This window comes from Schistocerca cancellata, chromosome 1, assembly GCF_023864275.1.
Source record: "Schistocerca cancellata isolate TAMUIC-IGC-003103 chromosome 1, iqSchCanc2.1, whole genome shotgun sequence".
NCBI lineage: Eukaryota > Metazoa > Arthropoda > Insecta > Orthoptera > Acrididae > Schistocerca > Schistocerca cancellata.
The window spans coordinates 204,853,532-204,880,468 of NC_064626.1; the positions used below are offsets into that span (position 1 = coordinate 204,853,532).

At 37.9% G+C, this 26,937-nt stretch overlaps 1 protein-coding gene across 1 annotated transcript in view; it reads left to right on the plus strand.

Annotated features, from left to right (window-relative positions):
• The window catches only part of LOC126163715 (adenylate kinase 7-like), a 129,885-nt gene that overhangs the window by 62,496 nt on the left and 40,452 nt on the right, over window positions 1-26,937 (plus strand). Inside the window, exons 7-8 of the mRNA XM_049920185.1 lie at window positions 21,671-21,764; window positions 21,839-21,916. Of these exons, the coding sequence (XP_049776142.1) occupies window positions 21,671-21,764; window positions 21,839-21,916 (172 nt within the window). The remainder of the gene's footprint in view (window positions 1-21,670; window positions 21,765-21,838; window positions 21,917-26,937) is intronic.

Below are 26,937 nucleotides of genomic sequence, written 5' to 3' on the forward strand. Positions count from 1 at the left end.
TGAGTCAGGTATGTGTTTAAAATTAGACTCAAGTTTTCTTTTCTTCTTTCTTGGTATCATCTGAGCTGGGAGGTTAGAAAAAGGATAAAATCATTATTTTATTCCAACTGCCAAGAATAACTTCTATCCATACTAACTCACAGGACCTATCTACTTTAATTTCACTAAAAAATAAACTACTTCTAACAAGGATGCCATCACCAACTGTATTTAGCCTATTCTTTCTGAAACCCATTATGTCCTTTTGCAAAAATTTTGGCTGAACTTACTCTGGTTTTAGCCAGCTTTCAGTGCCAATAATGATCTGAGCATCAGTGCTTTCTATTAGTCCTTGGAGCTTTGGTACTTTCCCAATACAGCAATGACAATTTACAACTGTTGTGGCAGTGGTTCCTACCTCTATGTTATTCCTATTTCTGACCTGCACCATTTGAGACTGAAGCCTTTTTGTGTTTCCCTGAGACCCTCTAACCTAAAAAACCATCCAGTTCATGTCACACAGCGCCCCCCCCCCCCCCAATCCATGTGGCCCCCTCCATGTGTAATGGTCTACCAACCTATTTAGCGGAACCTGAAACCCCACCACCCTATGGCGCAAGTCAAGGAATCTGCTGCCTACACAGTCGCTGAGCCATCTGAGACTCTGATTCAGACCCTATGTTCAGCTCTGTACCAGAGTCCCATCAACCATGTTGCAAAAAGTGAACTCTGCTTTCATCTCACAAGCACCACTGGCAGCCTTTACCACTTCAGATAGTCACTCAAAACCAGAGAAAATCTCTTCGGATCCAAAGCAGCATACATCATTAGTTCCAATGTGAGCCACCAGCTACAGTTGACTGCACACTGTGCTCTTCACAGCATCTGGAAGAAGGAAGAACCACTTCCACATCTTGAGTGACTCCACTGAGTTTGTACACAGAGTGCACACTGACTTTCTTTCCCTCCTTGGCAACCATGTACCTAAGGGGCCCCATAACGCACCTAAGATTTCCAACTGCCAATAATCTCACCCTCTGTGGCTGCCTATATCTTGCAGGCTGAGAGGATTTCTCTGAAACAGGACAAGTGACTGCATCTGGCTCAGGGACATTGTCAGCCACAGATAGCACCTGGAATTTGTTTGTCAGACTAACTGGGGAGGCCTTACATGTGCCCGCTTGGAAAGTCTTTTGCAACCTGCCATTTTCTGAGGCAACCACTGGAATAGATGTGTTAAGTGCTAAATGACGTAATTTTACATCTCAGTTTTGTAGATCAGAAATGTAGAAGGATGGAGTTGCCATATACATCAGGAATTGTTATAAATTTAAAGAACATAGACATTCATAAATTTTGACAAGAACAACATATGGAAGCATGTGCGACAGTAGTAGAATTTCATAATAAATCATTATAATAGTGAATGTATAGTGACCACTTGCATGTAATTTTAATGTGTTCATAAAGCATCTAGAAAGTGTATTGGCCTATTAAACAGAAACAAAACAAATAAATACTAGTGTTTGCTTGTGATTTTAATATTGATAATCTTAAAAACTCTTCCAGCAAGAATTTATTGCAGTCAGTAACATTATCATTCAACTTAATACCTACTGAAAACTTCCCAACTAGAGTAGCTAATTGCTCAAAAACAACCACCGATAATCTATTTATAGAATGGTCTGATGAACAAATTTGTAGTACAGAACCAACAGTCAATGGCCTCTCCAGACCATGGAAGTTCATTTTGTTAAATGTTAATACTGGCCAGGAAAGTAAATCTCCTAAAACTGAGATCAAGAGACTAGTCAGTAAACAAAAAATTGATTATTTTGAGAAGTTTCTCAAGACATGGACTGGAGTGATGTGTGTGTGTGTGTGTGTGTGTGTGTGTGTGTGTGTGTGTGTGTGTGTGTACGTGTGTGTATGCTCATGGCATGAATAAAAGATACAATACTTTTATTAGTAAGGTCCTTTACTTGAACACTATTTCCCCCCAAAACTAATTCAGATTAGACCACAGTCTACAAAAGAAGCCATTTATTACTGTAGGAATATAGATATCTTCTAAGACAAAAAGGAAATTGCATCTGTTAATCAGAAACAGTGCACATTTGAATAAGTGTAAGGAAAAGGATGTTAGTTTACCTTCAGTATAATGTATGATTTGTTGTAAATGGTCTAAATTAAACTGTTATAGCATTGAAACAGAGACATTCAATTGTGTAGATCACTATATTCTTTTAAGTGAACTATAATAGTACATTGTAACAGGAAATGCTGCAAAATGGTTCAAATTGTATATCTCTGGCAGGAAGCAAAGTTATAAATAATAAAGGGATGCCTAATAATTTGTATCAGGTGCCATAAGATAAGATAAGATAAGATATTTAATTGTCACATAACATGTTTTTATACATTCATTCGTTTGAGAACATTGGTGACTTGTCAGTCTTTAACCTAAGTTTTTACAGTATTTTATATACCACAGGAAATATGCAATACATGCATTGCTTATTATAATAAAAATACAACATTATATTTTAAATATTTTCATAACTCATTGAATCATTACCTTAACAGACCTATATGAAGTATGGAGGAACTGAATGGAATACAAACCGCCATTCAAACTATAATTCTATTTATAAACATGAATATACAGTGAACGTGTATACTTTGTATCTATATGGCTTCGAAAGTACACCATTTGTACTTGTATCCTTACTCCCTATTCCTATTTATCAATTCATCTAAACTACAACATTTGCTTGTTATTCTTTTATAAATTCTTCTAGACTATAATAACATTTGCTTTTTAAGTATGTGCCAATGGTCTCCAATGTGGATTCCCCATATATGAACCTTATCTTATTTCTGATCTTCAGAGCCATGTAATACGGAGTATTTTCATATACTGTGAGTTGGTGACAAGGTAGCATGTATTTCAATTTATGTCTAGTTTCATAGGCATGTGTTGAATATATTTCCTTCAAACAGATGCGAGTTTTTCTGTTCAAAGAGAAGTATTTCATACATGAAGATGGAAGGGATTGTCATGAAGTCTAGGCTTTCGATTTTTTTTTTTAGTTTGAAGATTCGAAGGAGGTTTGTCTTTTCAGCACCCCAAAAAATTATTCCATATCTTATAAGTGTTATGAAATATGCATGGTATACAGTTTTCTTCACTGTTAAATCCGTTACTTTGTGTAGTACCCTCATTGCATAAACTAAACTACTTAATCTCTTCAGTCCACATGGTTGGTCCATTGCAAGTTTTTATTTAAAGCTATCCCAAGAAATTTTACAGAATCAACTGTGGTCAGTTCTTCACCTGAATGTTCTATTTGTGATCTACATTCAGAAGTTTGTTTGGTCCTGAAGTGTATGATATGGGTTTTTTCAAGATTTAATTTCACAGCATTATCTTTTATCTATTGTTCAAGTTCTTGTAGAGTTTGTTTCGTGGTCCTTACTAATTCATCAGTGTTTTTTCAGCAGACTACAGCAGTTGAGTCATCTGTGTAAAGTATTGAATCTGTATGTACTTTGCTAGCCATGTCATTTATGTAATATAAGAACAGAAGTGGTCCTAATATCGAGCCTGGGGGCACGCTTGCTTGAATTTCTTTCCAGCTAGAGCAAGTTTTCTCTCCCTTTTGATGTATCACCACCCTTTGGTACCTGTTTTTGAGATAAGATGAAAACCATCTTATAGATTTTCCGTGGAAGCCATAGGTATTCAATTTTTGGAGCAGTAGTTTATGGTTTACTGTGTCAAATGCCACAAAAAGTACCAGATACACTTTGTTTGTTGTCAAGGCATTTACTTACTTTAGAGATTAGTTCATTTACAGCTTGTAAAGTGTTTCGTCCCTTCCTAAACCCATATTGGTTATTGAGAATAATATTACCTTCCTTATTGTACTTTTCTAATTGATTACATACTATTTGTTCAACTATTTTAGAGAAAACTGGGCGTATAGACACTGGGTGGAAATTTACTAAATCATCTTGTTTTCCCTTTTTGTAGACTGGACAGACTTCAGCATATTTTAGTCTGTCTGGAAAGCAGCCCTCATCAAATGATTGGTTTATTATTCTACAGAGTTGAGGTGCAATGCTGTCACTTCCTGCCTTTATGATATTTGTTGGAATTAAGATTTTTTAAGGATTGTATGATGTTAGGTATTTCATGACATGATACTGCAGTAAATTTAAACTCTCTTGATTCCTACAGTACTGCATCAGGTGTTATTTGTGGAAGCAAGAAGTTTTTTGTTTCTTCAGTACCTGTTTCTTTCTTGACAACCCGCCATACTGCTTTTGATTTATTTGACACATTAGCTATATATTTACTGTTTGCCATTTGTTTTGCTTCTCTAACTACGTGATCAAATATTTTTTTGTATTTGTTTTTGTATCAAATAAATTCAGCATCATGGTTGGTGTTTGCTTCCTTATGCATTTCCCTGTTTCTAATACCAGAGATCCTGATACCTTCCATAATCCATGTCTTACTTTTATTGTATTTATCATGTGTTGATATGAGGGGAAAGCATTTGTTGAAAATGTTCTTGAATTCAGATATGAAAGTGTTGTAATTATTTTTTACTGAACACTGGTTGCTGAAGGTCCAGTGGGTTTCCTTTAATCCAACTGGGAACTAATTACGTATGGTGTCTCACTAGCTTAGAGTCCTCACTACATCTTGTGTATATTAATGACCTTTGATCTGTAACATTACCAGATGCCAAGATTATTTTGATTGTAGATGATGATAAACATTGCAATAAATAGCAGAGCAGGTATAGTCTTAAAAGAGCAGTTAATGAAGATTCATGGACATTAATAAATGATTCCTAGCCAAGTCTGAGTCACAAAGTTTTGACAAGCAGATAGGAGGAGTTGACATTGTTAAATTTGTGGGATAAAAGCTTGATAATAAATTCAAATAAGTTCAGCATACTACCAACACCTAAACAAATCTCCATTTGCAATGCAGATGTTGCTACACATAAAAAACCTAACATAGTTTGCTTACTATTGTTCCATAATGTCATATGGGATCATATTCTGGGGTAACTCTTCAAACAATGCTGAAGTTTTCAGAGTCCAAAAATGTGTAATATAAATTATTTGTGGTGTGAACCCAGGCCTGTTCAAGGAACTTCATATACTGACTACTGCTACCCAATGTCATTATTCCTTAATGTAATTTGTTATTAAAATATATCTATCTTTCAAACCAAAAGCTCAGCTCATGCATTCATTCTGAAAAATAAGAATATTTTCATGAACATTTGAAGTCAATTACTTTTTTCCAGAAATCTGACCATTATTTGGGAATAAATATTTTCAGTAACTTTCCAATGGCTGTAAAAAGTTTAACAACTAATAGATTTAAGTTTAAAAGGAGCCTGAAGGTTTTATTGGTGGCCATTTCCTCCTACTCCATTGATGAATTTCTTGATATAACTGACTGTTGTGGGTATGTTATTCATGATATTAAATATTGTGTATTAAATACTGTAAATATTACTTACAGTCTGACTTTAGTGTGTATTCCATGCAGTTATTGTGATCAGTATATGCAAGTATTGTAAAATGATCCTTATGTTTAATGATGTTTAGTTAAATTAGCCAAAGAATTACCATATGAATCTCAGTTTGTTGACCATTTACATGTTTTTTTTGACAAACTGGCAGTTATGTTTTAAATGAAAATATGTTTAAGATATTTTGACTTATTCCACATCCATGTGGGCCATTTCACATGGGATCTGTGGAAGGAAGACAAATACATCTTTTTTGTTTGTAAGTATTTATTGTTCATTCTTGTTTTGTGACATATTCTTGTTCCTGGAGGATCTCCTCCTTACGAAACTGTTGGAATGAAAAATATGTCTCATATAACCTGGTCCAGTGCACTTTATCCTTCCTTCCTAAGACACTTATCTACAACCATTTTCTTCCAAAGGGCCCACTATCTGGTGAAGGTCTCTGACAATAGTCAGCAATATCAAAGAACCTGTTCATATCCCTCTTTCATGGAAAAATAAATACACATCTGGCTAGCCATTAAAATTGCATCATCATGAAGGCAGAATGCAACAAACGTCAGATTGGCAGGAAATATACTATAAGCTTGGATATGCAAATGATTACCATTTCAGCACAACTGGAGAAAGTAGGTAGGCATGTTATCATCTACAATATTTTTTATAAGGAGAGATTGCAAATGGCTGTGTCACTCAGAAAACACATTTGAATGTTGATTGTTTGTGAGATAATATTTTGCCTCATCTAAGAAGGATAAACCTCTACCAGCATGTGTTGGAATTCAGTAGTGGCAGGATCTCTGCCTGTTGGGACTGCGGTTTATCATCCTGTGATATAGCTGCTTGCATTGGTCAGGTTCCCATGATTGTCATGCCAGTGTGAAATTGATGGGCTCAGGAGGACCGTACTCAATGCTGTACGACATCTTAATGGCTTCACGCAACTAGCTTCCAATAGGATACATGTCTCATTTGCTTCATCATGCAGGATTTCACAGCTATGTTACGTACCTCGAGTTAGTAAATGAACTTATTTATGAGACAAATATCCATACAGACAGTGCAACATCTGTTGTGCCACCAACCGTCAGCAAGGTTACCATTATTGTGATATCCCCTGAAGCTGTAGCAGAGAATGACATACCAACACTGGACACAGGAGTGGCAGCACATTATCTTTGCAGACACATCTTGCTGTACAGCATCACAATTGGCATATTTATTTGTTGAGACAAGAATGAGTGTTGATAGAGAGCATTTGTCATCGTCATATAGACCCGGCACCTGGTGTTATGATAAGGGATGCCATCAGTTGCATGATACAATCACCTCCAGTTCATGTAGCTTGCAGTTTGGACAGTAGCTATTACATTCATGATGTATCAGGATCAGTAGTGACTGTGCCCTATCTTTGAGGTCTTTCTGATATTATCTTTTGATGAAATAATATAACACCACATGTTGCTCATACTGTCCTGACATATCTTGATACATTGTGTTTGACTGTTTTTATTACCAGCAAATTCTTCAGATTTTTCATGCATTGACAACATCCAGTCTTGGCTTGCTGAGAGACTGGCATGCCATCACTGGCTAGCCATTACAATTGATGAACTGTGGCGTAGAGTGAAAGCAGCATGAAATGATATATCAGTATCCATCATCTAAACTCAGTTTGACTTAGCAGCCATGTAGAACCATTGCTGCTGCCAGAGGTGCAGATGTGTATACTAAATCTCACACCTCATACCCCTCCAAATCGCCTACAAATTCGATAGTATATTCTTCCTACTATGCTGTATATGCAGAGTATGTAAATTTTTATTGTTTGCTGTCCTTGCTGGTGTTGAAATCTTAATGCCCAGTAGCATATCATTATTAATATTAATGTAAATCTTTGAGAAAATCACTTCATCAACATAGTACCATAAAATCAAGATCCCTTTGAGTACAGGGTGAGCCAGATCTCTACCAACAAATTTTCAGGTGTTGTTCAGGGGTACCTTCTGAATATTTTCATGTAGGAGACCCAATGTATCCAGTGGTTTGTTACAATGTAATAATATTTCATTCAGTTTGTTACCTCAGGTATCTTTGTTTTTGTGAAAGTGAATTCACAAAACTGGAACAGCCTATAACACTAGTCAACAGAACATTACTTTCTTTCTGTAACTGGCATGAAAATAACTAATCTTTATGTTATTCAGTATTGAGAGCAAAAATTTAAATGAAAAAGATTAGCCCTCATTTTGAAGTAATGGTAACTTTATGTTATTGTGTACATAAGCTTATGCCTGTGTTTACCTCAGTATTATTCCTCAGAGGAAGGTCACTGAAGGCACAACTGCTTTACACGGCAGTTGTAGTTTTATGCTTGTGATTCCCTGATTACTGTCCTGCAGTAATCAGTTAACATTGAAGCACTCCAGTTTCCCTGTTATCTCATTTTCATGTCTGAAATTAGTTGGTAGAAGTGTTCTCCATGCTCGTTGTTTACGGCACCACAGTTTTCATGAAAGAAGACCAAGTGTTAATCCAGGAAATGTAAGTTTAAGGATATGTTGCACCCCAGTCTATTGTAGCATTGCATAAGATTCACCAGAAGATCATTATAGTTTTCTGCCCTCTTTATTTCCTGGAATGTTTGTTGACACTTGACCAATGGCATCTTAAGCTAATTATTCAACACCTTTCAGGATAATATTGCCAAGCTCATCTTTGTACAGTTTGTGTATTTGGAGACCCATGAAAACCCCCTCTTCTATTGTCACCTCACAGAGATGTGGAAATTTCTCATGCAAATAGAGAAATGCTGCCCCAGTTTTGTCCATGACCTTAACAAAGTTTTTCATTAGGCCAATTTCATATGGAAAGCATGGAAAATTGTGGTCTTGGACTCTACAAGTGCTTCATGCATAACACTGTGCAATCCTGGTTCTAGTGATTGACACTTAGGCAAATCTTTCTTTTTATAATGAATTGCTTTGGTGTGGCTATCTGAGAGGCACAGGGAGCAACAGAATTTGTTGTAGCCATATTGTAGCCCACGTAATATGCCTATGATTTTCAGATCAGTTGAAATCTACCATTTAAACATATCATAATTCAATCACAACAGCATTTGTTTCATGTTATGTTTCTTTCACGTAAGATGCATTCCCAATCAGAATTGATGGTAACACATTGCCATTATGTAGTAGCACACACTTGAGACTTACTTTGGAGGAGTCGATGAACAGCCTCCACTGATCACTTTTATAGTCAATGCCCCTAGCTACCATTAGTCCCTGTACATCACTACAAAATACCAAGTTCTTTTTGCTTTTGAAAAATGGAAGAAATGGCATATAGCAGTTATGGAATGCAGTCACATTTACTGTTTTATCAAAACAATACCACTGTTGTAGTCTTGATGCCAACAATTCAGCTTTACCTATCAGAAATTCCAGATCTCTCGCTAGATCATTAAGTTCACACTGTGTTATGTTATGAATCTCTGTACATACATTACACACAAAATCAGGATATTTTGAAGAACTGGTCTTTGATTATGATGGTGCAGCACTAATATTACTACTGCCCTCATTGCTATAACAATCAGGTATGACAGGAACTGACAGTCCGTCTCTGTGAGACACTGGTCACATGACCAACAGTGTGTTAGGATATGTCAGGGATGATTTTTCTTCTTGGGAATACTATGTGTTAATGGAGTTGTCATACAAAAGTAACAATCATTAACATAGTTTGATGGTTCACACCAGATCATGAGTATAGCAAAGCCCCTGGAAGAGTGTTTACAGTTCAGCCACAAATGAAGACCAAGGCACAAGATATACAACATACATGAGGAGCCCAGGCCTTGTCCTAATCCCTAGTTTCACAGCCAAAGTACAGTCTGTATGCCTTTCTAATATATGACATTACTGTATCAGTTTCCTGTGATTTCATTGTAGTGTGTCTGCAAATGTAGCAAAAATTGTCAATACTGTTTACACATTTGTGAGGCATATTGAAACACAGGAATTACAATGACACACACACTTACTACAGTAACACATTCTTCCAGCACACAATCAGAATATAGCTTGTAACAGACTGAAATTAAGCTTAAACATTTTCTGCTCCTTCCTTCCTCTTCCCCTAACTGTCGTTGCTATGAGCCCATGCTAAAAATAGCAACAAAATACACACAGCCTGGAACTTCTTCATTCTGTCTACCATTAGCGGGATTTCAAAGCCTGTATGGGAAGCAGTTGACAGTGAATTCTAATGAAATATAATTATAATGAAATACACCCACTTTAACTTGAAAACAACAGCTAATTAGAGTTTTTCATTGCCGTTTTCACAATCAGCAAGGTTGATATAGTTAACAAACATTCATTGCATTCCAGTCACATTTTAAATGTTGTCTAGTGTAATGTTCAATTACCAAAATACAGAGTGTATATAAAGTCCGGGAAGAGTTTCAATTATTTTTTGCACAAGAACCAAACATTGTACAGATACCATACATATGTCATTTTGACATCCCAGTATGAGTGAAGTGAATGTGAAGTGCATACGACATTAATAAGGAGTCCAAAGAAATCGGTGCATCGTGCATCCCATGAACTCAAAATGGCTCCAATGACAGTGTGGAAAGTCCTGTGACAGAAGCTGTCTATGAAACCATTCAAATTGGAGCTAGTGCAGAAGCTTAATGATGACAACAAAAACAAGCATTTCGAATTTTGTTTGCAGTTGCAGCAATTGAATTAGGATGGGAATAGCGTTGTTGATTGCTTAATTTTTAGTGACAAAGTCACTTTTCACACTAACGGAAAAGTGAAAATGCATAATTGTCGAATCTGGGGCAGAAAGTAAGCATTGAATTTGAACTCGATTTCCCAAAGGTAAATGTTTTTTGTGCCTTATCACGTCGAAAACTGTACAGGCCATTCTTCTTCACTGAGAGCACTGTCACTGGATATTCCTACTTGGACATGTTGCAGCAATGGCTGATGCCTCAAATGCAATCAGACTCACTGTTCATCTTTCAGCAAGATGGGACTCCACTCCATTTTTATTGTGAAATTCATGGGTACCCAAACACGGAGCTACCGCATCGATGGATCAGCCATGCTACAGAAAGGGGCAGCTGTTTCATGAAATGGCCTCCCCAATCACCAGATCTCACTTCTTGTAACTTTTTTCTGTGGGGGACACATTAAAGATCTGGTGTATGTACTGCCTCTACCATGTGATGATGCAGCAGAGCTCCGGGAGAGAATATGGGAAGCGACTATCACAGTCGATGATGCCATGCTAGGACGGGTATGGCAAGAATTCGATTACCGTATTGACATCTGCCGGGTAACTCATGGTTCGCATATCGAATGTTTGTAAAAAAAAGCTTTCAGAGTTTCTCTTCAAAATGTAGTATGTATGACATCTGTACAATGTTTGGTCCTTGTGCAATAATAATTGAAAGTTTTTCCCGGACTTTATGTACACCCTGTATATAACACAAAACAACGAGTCATGCAACAACACTTAGATGTGAAAGTACTGTAATGTCACTGATGTTGCTGTAGGAACAGCTCAGTGTAGCAGTGTCAGTCATCCATTGCATTCAGTGAAACCGTACATGAGGCACATGTCTAACAGTCCTTTATCAGTAAATGTACAACAAACACTGCTGGAAAAACAGACCTGAGACAGAAACGAGCAGTACTGAATGCAAGCTTGAGATTGAAGAGTAACATGGTTACTGTTGTCAGTACAAAGTACCATCAGTAGATGGAGGAAGTTTGTTTCCATACAAGACACACTGCACATAGTTCTGATATTTACACTGGAGTGCACTATTTTCAGTGCAATACAGACACGAAGCTAACTGGGGCAAGAAAGCGAAGGAAATACAATAATCTGTGATCATCCACTGGAGACCATGGCTCCCTTATGCCAAAATACTCAGAGGATATCACTGAACAATCTCTGAAAGTTTGTTGGTAGAGCTGTGGCTCTCGCTGTATAAATATAATTTTTAAACCATGTCATTCCACCCACAGCATTTAAAAATTTTTTTTTTTTCTGATCACTGGCTATTCGAGAAAGAGATTACCTATTATGCCATCTGAGCAGGCCTGAGAATCAGACTCAAATCCTCAACTTGTCATGGACTCCTCTTCTCCACTTTTCTTCTAAACTCTGCAGAAGCTATTTCACAGGTTGTGAGACTATCATCTCCAAGAGAAGGTGTATAGTTTGGAAGCAGAGGAATGGAGGACCTGAGAAGTTGAAGCTTGAGGTCAGCCCATGAGGACATTCAAATGCCATAACTGGTAATCCACTACCCTTGAAAAGCAGGGATCTGTATACAAATTCCAGTCCAACACACAGTTTTAACTCACCACATGTAATCAACACAGCACGTACTCTGTAGAGAGTAAAAAAATTTTCTCAGCCACTGCCCTGCAACTATGTATTAACTACAGTCCTTGCCATATCGCTTGCCTCTGGAGGATGTGGGAGGAAATGGGAGGAGGTGGCGACAAGTTGAAGCTTTGATTTGGTGTGTGAGATGTGCTGAAATGTTGTAATTTGGAGCATATGCATCTTTTCCAACAACCAAAATTTCATGACTCATCTGAATTCTAAAATTCTTTCTCACAACCAGATTATTTACTGCTAATTAATTGTTTGCATTATGTTGCAAAGCACAAAAGAGTTTTGTATAGTGTTAAACAACCCAAATTTATTTTAAACTCCGTATGTTAAGTTTACAGCATCTGAGAAGTTCAGTGAATGGTTTCAGAACATATAGGAAACAATAAACATAAGCAAAATACCTTTACTGGCCTTCACAGTTTCCAACAGCTTTACTATCATTGTCAGAAGTTTAATATAGCTAATAGTGATTATTCTGAAAGGCAGTAAAAGTATTTTGTTTGTAACTCTTGTTTCCTTAATTTTTTTTAGATCATTCACCAAACTTTTCAGATGCACCTTGTGTAGAATTTGATGAGCTTCTACTGATAGCAAGAAAGTTGATGTGTCTTATGCTGGTGGAGGCTCAATGAGAAGACCTTCTCAGTAAGCAATATAGAATAATTATATTTCAGTATTAAAGGACATAAGTTCTATCTATCTATCTATCTATATCCGAATCCCGCTCCAGCTACTGCCGGGTCTGGGTGCTGACGAGTCCTCTCCATTTAGCTCGGTCCTCCCACCACTTTTCTTCCTCCACTTGCTGCCAGGTCACACCTCTCCTTCCAACAGATATTCTCACTCCCATTTTCCACCGTGTTCTTGGGCGCCCTCTAGGTCGTTTCCCATCCATCTTTAGTTCTTCCATAATTTTGGGGAGTCTCTGCCCATGCATCCTCTTAACATGCCCATACCATCTTAATCTCTTTCTTTCAATTTCTTCTCTCATACTTTCTTGTTTGAGGTCCTTTCTAATCTCTACATTCCTTACTCTGTCCATTCTTGTTTTTCCCTTAACTGCTCTGAGAAATTTCATTTCCCCTGCTTGCAGTCTGCTCCAGTCCCTTTCTTTCATTGTCCATGTTTCTCCACCATAGGTGACAATAGGGAAGTAATAATTCTTATACATCAGGAGTTTTGCTCTTTCTGAAACTTCATTATTCCAAATCAGATGTTTTATTGTTTGGTAGAAATTGCCTCCCTTCTGTAACCTCCTATTAATTTCGTTAGTTATTCTTCCATCCCTAGATATTTCACTCCCTAAATAAGTGAAACTTTCTACCACTTTGAGGGGTTCTCCATTCAAGGTAATATTTCCATTGATACCTCTCTCTCTTCCAAATACCATTACTTCACTCTTATCTTTATTTATTCTTAATCCATACCTTTTCATTATTTCCTTCCACGCATCAAGCTGTAACTGTACATCTACCTCTTTATCACCCCATATTACCATATCATCTGCAAAAATCATCTTTTTGTCTTTTTCTTTTGCTATATCTTTAACTGCCCTATTCATTCCCTCCATCACAACATTAAAAAGCGCAGGAGATAGAATACTTCCTTGCTTAAGTCCTTGTCTTATTTCGAAGTATTCAGTGTTCCCCAGTGGTGTTCTAATTCTACAATTGTGGCCTCTGTACATTGTCTTTATAACATTAATGTATCCATCTTCTATATCTATCTTCTTCAGTTCTTCCCAGAGTCTTTCCCTGTCAACTGAGTCATATGCCTTTTCTATGTCTATAAAAACCATTATCACCCTTTTGTTATACTCCCAACTTTTTTCCACCAGTTGACGGATAGAAAATATCAGGTCGATTGTGCTCCTTCCTTTCCTAAACCCATGCTGTTCTTCACTCAGCTCCTTTTCTATCTTTTCACTTATTCGATTTAGTAAAATTCTTTCAAAAATCTTGGCTGTATGACTCATGAGGGTTATTCCTCTGTAGTTTTTACAAAGTCTTTTATTGCCTTTCTTGAAGATGGGAACAATGTCTCCTGTTCTCCAGTCGCCAGGTATTTTACTATTTCTCCACACACTTGATAGTACTCTATACAGCCACTGCATTCCCACTGGACCTGCTGCTCTTATCATGTCCACTGATACTTCATCAGGTCCTGGGGCTTTCCCCCCATTCATCTTCTTCACAGCTTTTTCCATTTCTTCCTGTGTAATTTGTCCTAATTCTGCTTCCCAACTTCTCTCAATTTCTCCATTATTTGTTGTTTCCTCATGTACCTGGTCCTCAGCGTTTAACAGCTTCTTAAAATGTTCTTTCCAGAGATCTTTTATAGTTCCCTTTGTGGAATTTGAAGTGAAGACAAGTCATAATTAAGTGGTGAAAGGCCAAAATGACAGCAAAGGCTCAAATCTAGATTCACCAGGAATACTCAGAAGTTAATGACACAATTAGTCTTGATCTCTGCAAAGGGAGACAGTATGCACTTAGTTGGTGTAAGGCAAAAGTCTGAAGAAATAAAGTCACTGTCCTAATCTCGGTAGGCATTTCAAGATAAACACTGCACAGTGACTATCTTAGCAAGTTTCTGATTGATGGGCTGTAGATGCAGCCAGCACATGGCCCAGAGAGCTTGAAGGAATAACTGGTTTGATAACTGAGACCAAACTGCCCATCTGTGGTTAAGCACTGGCCTAAATACTGTTGCAGCACATGGATACAGCACGAGCTGCTAGTGGGTATGTGACATGTCGTATGAAAATAGTGCTTGCATTCAGTGAACTGTGGGTGTGGAAGAACACTCCACTGGCAATGAACTTGGCACCTGTTGTGGGAACTTCAAAGACTCCATGGACAAAAACTGGAGTTTTGTTGTTGTTTCTGATGTTGTCCGGAACATTTACCTACATGCCAATCGAGTGCAGATTATTGTTAGGTTTGTAGGCACTTGTGCCTGTTACAGCAAATGATACCTGAAGTGTGGCCAGCAGCAGGACAGAGAGTGTGTTGCAGGTTGCTCTCTGGTAGGAGGACATGGAAACCCTTCCCACAACAAAAGTGATGGCAAAGTCATCTGTAAAGATCAGGCCTCCTTCCTCCCCCACGAAAACATGGCATCACTTTCAAGAGATGTACATATAAGAGTGCAGAAGCACTAGGGGTGTAAAATTACTGTGCCTAGAGGGCATAGTTGGGTGCAGGAGCACTAAGGATGTAACTCGATTGTGACCAGGGGGCTTATATGGGCCTGCGAGCACTTAGGATGTAGAGAAATGAATGCATGTATTAGGCACTGAAAGGATAGTAATAAAACTTGTGCATGGATTAGGCACAGAAAAAAGGTACAGGAATTACATGGATGGATTAAGCATGAGCTAGATATTCAGAAAATTTGTATGTGGATTAGGCATAGAAACCAAGGACAGAAGTTGTGTGTGGATTAGAAACAGCTGGGCTGGGGAAAAGGGAACAATCATGACCATGGAGGTTCACTGGTGAGAGTCGCCATATGGTCCTTATATGAGGAAAGATTGGTTATTGAGTGATCTGGTGCAGTACCAGAAGCAGGAAGCTGCAGCAGCGTGGTTCTGATGAGGTCAAACCAGGAGGCACATTGGAGATGGCAGCACGGTATCTTCAGTGTTTTGTCAGTGCTGGAGAACTTCTCTAAAATGGGGATTTTTTTCATCTGCTTGATGTCATTCAAGAAGGGTAGGACTTGAGAAGTCACTTCTTTGTTGAGGAAGAACATACTCATTGCCAGCTGAGAGCACAAAACATTGAAAGGAGGCAGTGGAACCAAAGGCTGGGCTGGAGCTGATGAAATATTCCACAACCTCTTTGCTAGTTGATGGGATGGAACACTGGAAGGTGGCACAGGAGCCAATGGCAGTGCTAGAGCTGATGAAAAATGTTCTTCCACATTGCCAGTTGATGAGACATAACTCTGAGCAGTGGCACTGGAGCCAATGAAAATGTGTATCCTCATTGCCAAATGGTGGGACGAAATGTAGAATCTGTTGACTGGGGTGGGATGAAAATATTGAAAACATCACACTTGCTGGGATGAAAATGTCGAAAACTGTTGCTAGTGGTGGGGCGAAAATGTTGAGTCCTGGAGCCAAAAGAGAACACTATCTGCTTTAGACGGATGAGAAATTGACATCAGAAGAAAAGATCCCATCGGAAATCCTCTGGGAAGAAACCCAGAATAGGCACTGGAGCCCATGGAGGTCCTGGGGCCAGAAAAGAATACTCTTCCCAACTAATATGAGTCAAAACTTGGTGATATAGCACTGGAAAAGGTGAAAATGTTTACTTGCCACAAAACGGTGGGATGAAAACTGAGTTTGGGGGAGCGAACAATTCCTTGTAGCCAATAAATGGTGTGTCTTGCATCAGTGAAGGTTTAATGAGAAGACTTCCCAGGCAAACAATGTAGACTAGTTTTATTTGAATATTAAGGAACATAAGTTTCCTTCATGGAGTTCGAAGTAAAGACAAATAATGAGCAAGTGGCTGAAGGCCAAAATGAGTACGAAGATTTAAGTCTAGATTCACTTGGAATGTTCAGAAGTTAATAAACAATTACTGTTGGTATTGGCAAAGGGAGACAATATGCACTTAGTTAGCATAATGCCAAAGTCTGAGGAAGCCACATCACTGTCTTAATCTCAGTATGGATTACTGCACAGTAACTGTCTGATAGTGATTCCATAAAGAGGGTCTGATCAATGGGCTGTGGATCCAACCAATGCTTGGCCCAGAGAGCTCAAGTAAATAAGTGGTTCAACAGCTGAGACCAAACTGCTGATCCACAGTTGAGCACCAACCTAATACTGTTACAGTACAAGGGTACAACACGAGCTGCTGGAGGGCACATGAGATGTTGAAGGAACACAGTGCCCGCGATCACAGCCCAGTTGCTGCGGAAACACACCTCTCATGGCACCCACCAGAGACTCTATAGACAACAAATCAGCATGTTAATGTTTACTAGCATGCTAGCTGAGTGCAGATCTTGTTTGGCTTGCAGGCACTCATGCAAATGATGCCTGATGCATGGCCAACCAAGGGAGGTGTGTGTCTTGCAGGTTACTACTGTCTTCTAGGAGAGGGATAGCAAAAGTGACAGCAAGTTTGTGTACTGTACATTAAAATGGCATATTGCACCTAAAGAAAATAACAAAGTGTGGTGGGAGTATGCTACTTGTCAACATGACACTGATTTCCACTGCAGCTAATTATCAGCTATTGTGACTCTTGGACTCTGCAGTAGAAGAACACACTGCTGGCATTTCACTGCCAAAATGCCGTAGCTTGTGAAGCTACCATTTCATTTCAGTTAATTAATCCCTTCATAACTAGGAATAAATTTTATTTGTTCATGAGGCATCGAACTGAAGTGGTAATAATTGGGAACAGTAGCTGCTCAGTAATTACTATTACACTATGAACTTTACAATAAGATTGTGCAAGGAAGCTACCACACATGAAATAATTAATTAGAACTTTATTGTGAATAGAGGAGAAGTTGCTAATTGTACTGAAAATTGCTTCCTAATTTTCAGACGACTTGTGGTTGGACAAAAACATGACAAATGGAATAGATTAGTTGAAGTACTTGAATTAGTCTGCACTTAAACTCACATACAATGTTATCGTGTAAAGCACACCAGAATAAAGTACATTTACATAACTAGTATCCAGTAATTATTTATATGATTAAATTGCATTGCACAGAGGGTACAATGCTCACTGTGTTGTGTGGCCACTTAATTATTAGTGTGAGACACTTTAATTTTATAAATGAAAGTTTCCAGTAGTTCACTTTACTGCAGTAACCGATAATGATGCTACAAATGTAATTGTCCTTCATAAAATTCTTTATGACAGTAATGTTTTTACTACAGTTTGTTCACCACAGTGTCTCTACTGATTAATAATGAATTAGGCATTTTACCTTTTGAAGTCAGCTTTGTTGTATCTGTCACATCACGCGGTACATTTCCTACATCAAGCTGGTTTATTATTTATAAAAATATTCTGCTTTGGTTGATAACAGGAAATATTAATTTGAAAGCTTCTGCTTTAGTAGCTGTTAAACATGAAATACTTTAAGCTCATGGAACATAATATTGGGATACACTCACTACTTACGTAATGAAACATGAAAGACCGATTCCAATGATTAAACAGATAATTAGTCAAATAAAATCTCCTCACTTTAGACATCTTGGCTTCACAAAATAAAGACTTAACATAGCATGATAGCTTCTTGTTAATGAGTTATCTGATTGTAGGACACTTCTAGCAGAAATACTTAAGTCCTGTAGTAACATAGTGAGCAGTTTCTTGACTCACTTGTAAATGCTACATAATTTCTACAGTTGCAATAAATTAAATAATTACCTCCATTCAACAGCTCATAATGGATATATTTTTCTGTTTCCTTTGTGTTGCTAAAACCCAGCAGCCATAAGATAAGTTGCAATGTTCATTTCATCTGCCCATGAGCTGGTTGCTAAATACTTGCAGAAACTTTCCACAACATCTTTGTTCAGTTGTGATATATTTGAAGACTCAAAAGTAACATTTTAAACACAGTTTATCAGAGGCTGAGTCCATATGTGTTCATGAGCTGTTGCACTGCACAACATTGCAAAGATGATCTCAAACTACAACTCACAAAGAAAGGCTCCTCAAAAGGTGGGATGTTAACCCATCTTTGTCTGTAAGTGATTTTCCTGACATAACTGCTAATTTCATGTAACTGTTACTCCTTTTATTTACATTTGTATACTTACAATTACAATTACTTATTTATCTTACTCATAATAATATTTAAGTGCTAAACATTTAATGATGAACAAATAGTCTTTGAAATATAACACAGTAAGTATAGTACTTAATTGTTTGCAATCTTTGTGATTAGGTGGTAACATCATACAGTAGCATATTTTTGAAACCTGCCATCTTTCTTGTAGTTCTTACTACTAGACGGTGTAAGCATCTACAAAACTAATAGCCGTGCTGGCATATACATCATGTCTGATGCTCACACTATTGGTACATGTAGCCAGTGTAGTAAAATTAATTTAATCTTTAAAATCGTATGTAGTGGTTAATAAGTGTATTGTTACAAGCAGCCAACCATGAATGGGACATTGCATATTGTCACACTTAACCACAGTCAAAAATTTCATAATGCACTGAAGATATTTTTCTGCTTCATTTTTGTTAGTGGCTGAGCTCAACAAGCATTATCCTTGTAAGGCCAATGTTCAGACTTATGTCCAAGTAAGGCTCTCAGTTTTAATCCTTGTAAGGCCAATATTCAGACTTATGTCCAAGTAAGGCTTTCAGTTTTAATCTGCAAGGACCTTTTGCAGTGGCATATACACTCCTGGAAATGGAAAAAAGAACACATTGACACCGGTGTGTCAGACCCACCATACTTGCTCCGGACACTGCGAGAGGGCTGTACAAGCAATGATCACAGGCACGGCACAGCGGACACACCAGGAACCGCGGTGTTGGCCGTCGAATGGCGCTAGCTGCGCAGCATTTGTGCACCACCGCCGTCGGTGTCAGCCAGTTTGCCGTGGCATACGGAGCTCCATTGCAGTCTTTAACACTGGTAGCATGCCGCGACAGCGTGGACGTGAACCGTATGTGCAGTTGACGGACTTTGAGCGAGGGCGTATAGTGGGCATGCGGGAGGCCGGGTGGACGTACCGCCGAATTGCTCAACACGTGGGGCATGAGGTCTCCACAGTACATCGATGTTGTCGCCAGTGGTCGGCGGAAGGTGCATGTGCCCGTCGACCTGGGACCGGACCGCAGCGACGCACGGATGCACGCCAAGACCGTAGGATCCTACGCAGTGCCGTAGGGGACCGCACCGCCACTTCCCAGCAAACTAGGGACACTGTTGCTCCTGGGGTATCGGCGAAGACCATTCGCAACCGTCTCCATGAAGCTGGGCTACGGTCCCGCACACCGTTAGGTCGTCTTCCGCTCACGCCCCAACATCGTGCAGCCCGCCTCCAGTGGTGTCGCGACAGGCATGAATGGAGGGACGAATGGAGACGTGTCGTCTTCAGCGATGAGAGTCACTTCTGCCTTGGTGCCAATGATGGTCGTATGCATGTTTGGCGCTGTGCAGGTGAGCGCCACAATCAGGACTGCATACGACCGAGGCACACAGGGCCAACACCCGGCATCATGGTGTGGGGAGCGATCTCCTACACTGGCCGTACACCACTGGTGATCGTCGAGGGGACACTGAATACTGCACGGTACATCCAAACCGTCATCGAACCCATCGTTCTACCATTCCTAGACCGTCAAGGGAACTTGCTGTTCCAACAGGACAATGCACGTCCGCATGTATCCCGTGCCACCCAATGTGCTCTAGAAGGTGTAAGTCAACTACCCTGGCCAGCAAGATCTCCGGATCTGTCTCCCATTGAGCATGTTTGGGACTGGATGAAGCGTCGTCTCACGCAGTCTGCACGTCCAGCACGAACGCTGGTCCAACTGAGGCGCCAGGTGGAAATGGCATGGAAAGCCGTTCCACAGGACTACATCCAGCATCTCTACGATCGTCTCCATGGGAGAATAGCAGCCTGCATTGCTGCGAAAGGTGGATATACAATGTACTATTGCCGACATTGTGCATGCTCTGTTGCCTGTGTCTATGTGCCTGTGGTTCTGTCAGTGTGATCATGTGATGTATCTGACCCCAGGAATGTGTCAATAAAGTTTCCCCTTCCTGGGACAATGAATTCACGGTGTTCTTATTTCAATTTCCAGGAGTGTATTTTGCAGAAGAATGAAATATTCACTTGAGAAGAAAACTCTGTTTTGTGGCTGACCTGTTTCCTTGCCATATCTCTTCTCCTTTGTTCTCAAGATATGCCAGAGAGCTTCTGAGGAATTTTAAAATAGGGGATAGTCAAAGGCAGGTTGTAGTTGTAGATGTGAGAGATGCCTGGATAGCTAATTGAGTTACAATGTTGCTCACAAAAAGCAATAGCATGAATTCAAGTTCCTGTCTGCAAACATTTTAGTGTGTTAGAACATTTCACACAGTTACATCTATTGCATGCACATACTCTTTATCTATCTGCTCTCTTCCATCATAACAAGTTGAATAACAAGTTGCACATTTCATTCTTGGTCCATTGACTTGTTTTTTTGTAAAATAATGTAGATTATCTTCACTCCACTGCACATGATTATGCCAGTTCACTGTCTGTCCCCTGTATCATCTTAAATTATACCTCAACCAAACTATTTATCTCATGAAGTCTTCAAGTGCATGAAAAGATCCAAGTAACACTGACTGAAAAAGTGGTCAGTATCCCACTTCTTAGTGGTATATTACCTGTGGCTATATTAATTATATTTCCATTTCTAGGGTACCATCAAATGTATTTCTTAATTAATTCAAATATTTGGTAATCTGTGAACATATTCTACATGAAGTACCCCAACTTCCTATGAAAAAAATCGCTTACTATAATAAGACTCTATGTAGTTGCTTCATGTAAGTTTCATTCCTCACAAGTACTTGCATTTTTAATCACATTTATTCATTTATTTAACATAAACTGTTAAAGGAAAAAGTCATCCATTGAATAACTATGCATAAATGAGTGACTTTTGTATTTATTCTTACAGATTGATTTATCTATTGTTAGAGGATTTTCCAAAAAAACGGAAGTATATTTTGGCTGTGGAACAAATATCATCATCCCTGAAGAAAATTGTCAAGGTAAACAATGAACCCTATCAGTCATAATTAGTTCAAAATTTCTTGACTACCAAAATTTTTCTTGGTCATTCTAGGCAGTGAGTAAAGGACTGACAACTGGTGAATATAAGAAGGTGCCTAAAGAAGAAGCTTTCCTTATTCCTTCGCTGACAGTAAGTGCCACCAATAATCACTTGATTTTGAATGTGCTCATGCCAAACATTCAGTTGTAACTGTAGTATTCTTATATTCCACAAACTATAAGGAGCAAAACTAGAAGGAATATATTTGGTTTTTGTCAAGATACATTGATTCAGGTAAATGTACCATTAGCATATGGAATGACTCAGTTGTTTAGAAGATATAATTACAGTAATTCCAATAAATAAGCATATAACAGTTATTTATGTACATACATAGTATTTTCCCCACCTGAATCTCTAGAATTTCATTTTGAAATGGTGTTCAAATCTTATTCATAGCGGCTAGAAATATTTTATTTTATTTTAAAAATAATTGTTTGCACAATAATTTGTCTGCTAGAAGTCAATATGGCTTCAGCCTTGGCTGCCAAATGAAGAAATTTTCTTGTTGCAAGTCATTTCAGATTTGTCTCTATTCATACAAAATATGAAGTAGAAGAAGGATATTTTTTGAGTTGGCTAACCTGGTATCATTTGACTTCATGGAATTCTAAATTGTCCTGTGTCTTTCTTTCTGTATGCTTGTGTTTATACATGTGGTTTTTGGTGATAACATCTTATTATTATTATGAGAAAGTAATGTTTTCCTCATATAGTAGAATTATAATTATAAAATGCCTAGGAAAAATAATAGTATATTGAAACATTGTGTTAAATGGAGAAAACAGTGTAAAAACACTGAAAAATGATTTTATCATCTGTTTTTTCACCAGTGCCTCCCAATCTCAACAGCCCTACTGCTACATCCAAGGAAACTTGTTCCCAAAAGAAACTGAACACTATAAGATATAAATATAATACTATAAATATGGCCAGTGAGAATTTGAAATAAATGAAATTTCTATTTTATCTGGTGTTTTGGAGAACCAGGTATTGTGCAAACAATGTAAGAATGAAGGCATGAAATTATTAAACAAACATATAAAATAGCTGCAGATCTACAGTTAATTTGTGAATATAGTGTTAGTTTTTTTCTTCATATCATTTTACAACTGACAATAACAGTAAACTATGGTTAAATTGGTATATGGCCTACACTCCACTAGGAAGGAAAAAGTCATGCCTGTCCTCACCAGTGTATCAGCTTGTTCATTGGCCCTAATTTATGAGTGACGAGGGACCCACAGCAGGTTTGGTCTGTTGCTTTCCCCTGTTCTCCCAAGGCCTTCATGGAATTTGGAGTAATAATTTTTTGTTATTTAAGTGTGATTAACTGTTTGACAAAATGAGTGGCAAAAGAAAATGAGACAGTCTGTTTGACAGTGAAGTGCAAATAGTAAACAGTAAGAGTGAGCTGAATGATTGTGTGTTTGAAGATAGGAAAGAAGAACTGAAATTTGAAAATGAACATAAAGTATTTGTTAAAAGTGAACCTGATTATGATACTGGAGTAATATTATAGGAACCTGCAACCCAAGTGTCAAGGGCTTCACCTGCTTACTACTGTGATGACAAAGTAGGTGAATATGATGTAAGAATTACGAGTAGATTGATGTAAAATTGGAGAAACACTGAGAAAGATATGTGGAACAAGAAATTGTGAGGTTACAAGGGATACAGTAGTAGTATAACTAATTTGCTGGATGTGGTAATGTTTACTGTGGAAGAACAGTTGCGGTGTAGCAAGAACAAGTCAATATATTTATGGAGTCACCTTCTTGATAAAGAGAGGAGGCAGTATATAACAGTTCCACATCGAATTACTTAGTTACATAATTGCCTATGTCCCAGTGCATAACTTGGTACATGTGTTAATAATGTATGGTGTGCTTGTCTTGCTAATCATTGGACTTGCTGATTATCTGATCACTGAAATAGGAGTACTCCATAAACATAAGAGCTCTCCAAAATAGTTCAGAACTCAAATTTAAAGCATAGTAGCAGGGATGATATTTTGGACATTAAAGAACGTGTTTTATTTAAAAATTAAGTGGTAAGGATGTTTGAGAATCTCTGCATTATAAGTTATTGTCTTTTATTGTGAAGGTACTGTTCAGTTTTCGATCTATGTAGAGCAAAATGAGTATTTCATATGCCACACCTTTTAGGCAAAGACGTGATTAAACACAAGAAGAGGGGTGAAATCTCTCTTGTTGTTTATATCAATGTTATCTATGGTACAAAATTATTATTAAGGATGAGGGAAAAAGAAAAGAAAGAAAAAATAATATGTTTCTTCACAATTGCCCCACACTGTGCACTGACATCATACAGAGATGCACAGTGTTTGAGCTTATTTCTCTTTTTATGGGTTGGTAACCCTCCTAACAAAGTGTTTGCTGTAAACACATAGTCCCACTATTGTCAGTCAGTATCTGCCCAGAGTTTAGCTTGCAAAGCTTGCATGGACAGCTAGATGTCTGTTACCATTCCTGCTCAGCTTCACATGTTTAATACAAAGTCAGATTGCCTGTGTTGTGCATCCACATAGTCTTTACTGCACCAAATTCTGAAACTCTTGTTCAGCGGTGTGATCCTTTGTGAAATCTTTGATGCACTGACAAGTGGTTTCCATATCAGCAGCCCGAGGAAAGTATTTCATCTTGTTGCTCACACTTATTCAATGGGAATACTAGCCATACATCCGACATACGGCAACAAGGTGAGTTTCTTGCCGCTTCTACAATGTTGCCGAGCACAGAAAATTCATGTTACATGAAGTATTGTCATTTTTAGCTCATCACACGCACACCCACATATCCCACATGCACGCTTAACACTTTGGAGGCAAGTTTTGTATGTTTTTGCACTTTGTTTTTGAGAATGTATCATACCATTGAATTACACAAAAATTTCTGTCGTGTCCTTTCCACATAATATACACATGACAAAAAAATAAATAAAATTACAACTACAAGATGAAACTTATCCTATTCATTTGCTGATCTGCCATTATTGTTGCTTATATACATTACAGTCTGACTGTCATTTTGTTTTAGTACATTCTGTTAAATTATAATTCTGTTACATTGTTCAATTCCAATTATATGAGTACAGTTTTTACTCTTATTTGCTTTTACATTGTTTACATAATATTCATATAATAATAGATTCTTTCTTTTCTTTTATGGCATAAATTGACATACATTTCATTTCAATTCACTCTGACTTCTTGTTGGAGCATATTTATCAAGTTCAAACAATTAAAAAAAAAGCAAACAATTGTCACTACAACAGATTTTATGTGCTGCTTATATAACTAAGCATGGCCTTGCCTCTCTAGCATTCTCCGGGAAGGATCTACACACTACAGGGTTGAGGAAATTTCATGGAAAGGCATTTATGTGGTCAGTTACGTCTCTTACTAGACTTCTAGAACAAAATAGTTTGTTGTTTATAGACATAATGCAGAGTTGATGATACTAATCGTATCAAATACTTACTCAGCTTTTAAAGTGCACCTCAATATTTACTTATTATGTTCATTTTATAAAGGACAACCATTTCATATGCTGTGGCATACAGAGTTGTATCATCAGTACTATGTGTTATGTGCAATGAGTGTAAAATTGTGTTCATATAAGTAGCAAACATGTACAAAAAAAATTCGTGTAAGTTATGTGTTTGTCACTTTCATGAGTAGTCGATGCTCACAGTAGTTAGGTTTCAACCTCTTGATTATTTGGTAGTGGTGGTGTTCAGCATCGTCATATGTGACATACTGCAACTGTATTCTTCTACAGATATTTTCATACTATCACATTCATACATATCATAAATTTACAAGTATATTAACTCGTGGTGTGGCCCTTTCTTATGTTTATATGCTACCTAACACTCGACAAGCATTTATCTTACTTCACTTTAGTATGTGTTGATGCATTGTTCCCTGGAAGAAAAAACTTTCTACTAACTTAAAAGTAAATCTTCATAGATAAGTATACAGTGGCTCGATGGTCACTAATACATCGTTTGTATATTCGAGCATGTATTCATTTACTTCAGTGTGCAGTCATGCTATCACAATCTCATTTACTGTCACGTGTGCATCTCTACTTACCTTAAATCTGAAAGATAAAGTGTATTATCAGCATGGTATGATCTCTTATTCAGTTTGTCACTCATTTTGTACTCTCTTGTTTACCTGCAGCAGGGATTTTCTGGCCCCCTTCGTTACAATCAGTGCATGTACTTTCAATACTTACATTTGTAAATATATGGATATAATGTACATAGTAATGTGACTTCATTAAATACCTCGTAGTTCAAGATCCCATTCCATGTATATAATCCCTTAGTTAATTTTTTTTGTGTGTATTGTGCAGATAGTCGTAGTTGTGGTAGAGACTCTCCTTAATTTTCTATGTCCCAGTTTGTGCAATAGGTTTTAAAACTGCTAGTGCAGACTGTAGCTCATAGGGTTTGTTTGTTTTGGGTGCCCCAACACTTTCAGCTGTGTCTGGCATACACACACTTGCAGTTTGTTGATTAACTTTCTCACCAATGCGCATGCACTGCATCGCTCTGTTACAACTAACATTGCAGCGAGTTGTGTATTGCAGTGCGCACTAGCATGTGTTTCACAACTTCGTTCATTCATTTGCAACTGGACTACATGCAAGGGTAAGTGTTGTGTTCAAAGTATCATCATCCCTAGACACATAAAAGTTAAATTCTTCCTTGCTACATCCACTTACCTTATCATTTATACATTTGACATATAAGAAAAAAACTAAACAAAAGTTTTCCTTACCAACTAAAACATAAATTCTGGAATGTGATTTTCCAGCATCCTAAATTTAATATTACTATACCTATGTACAACTTAGAGGTGTACAAATGGCTGCATAATCTCTTCTTCAATATATAAAAGTTTTCAAGTCTGTGTGAGGGTATAGGCCCTTGTCTGTACCCGTGTTCACATGTGCCAATCTATATGCTCCGTGGTAGGAGATTTTGGTAATTATGTATGGTCCAGTGTACAGTAATTGCCACTTATGGTTCAGTTTTCCAGTTTTTTCGGATTTGGATTGAGTTCTAAGTAACACCTT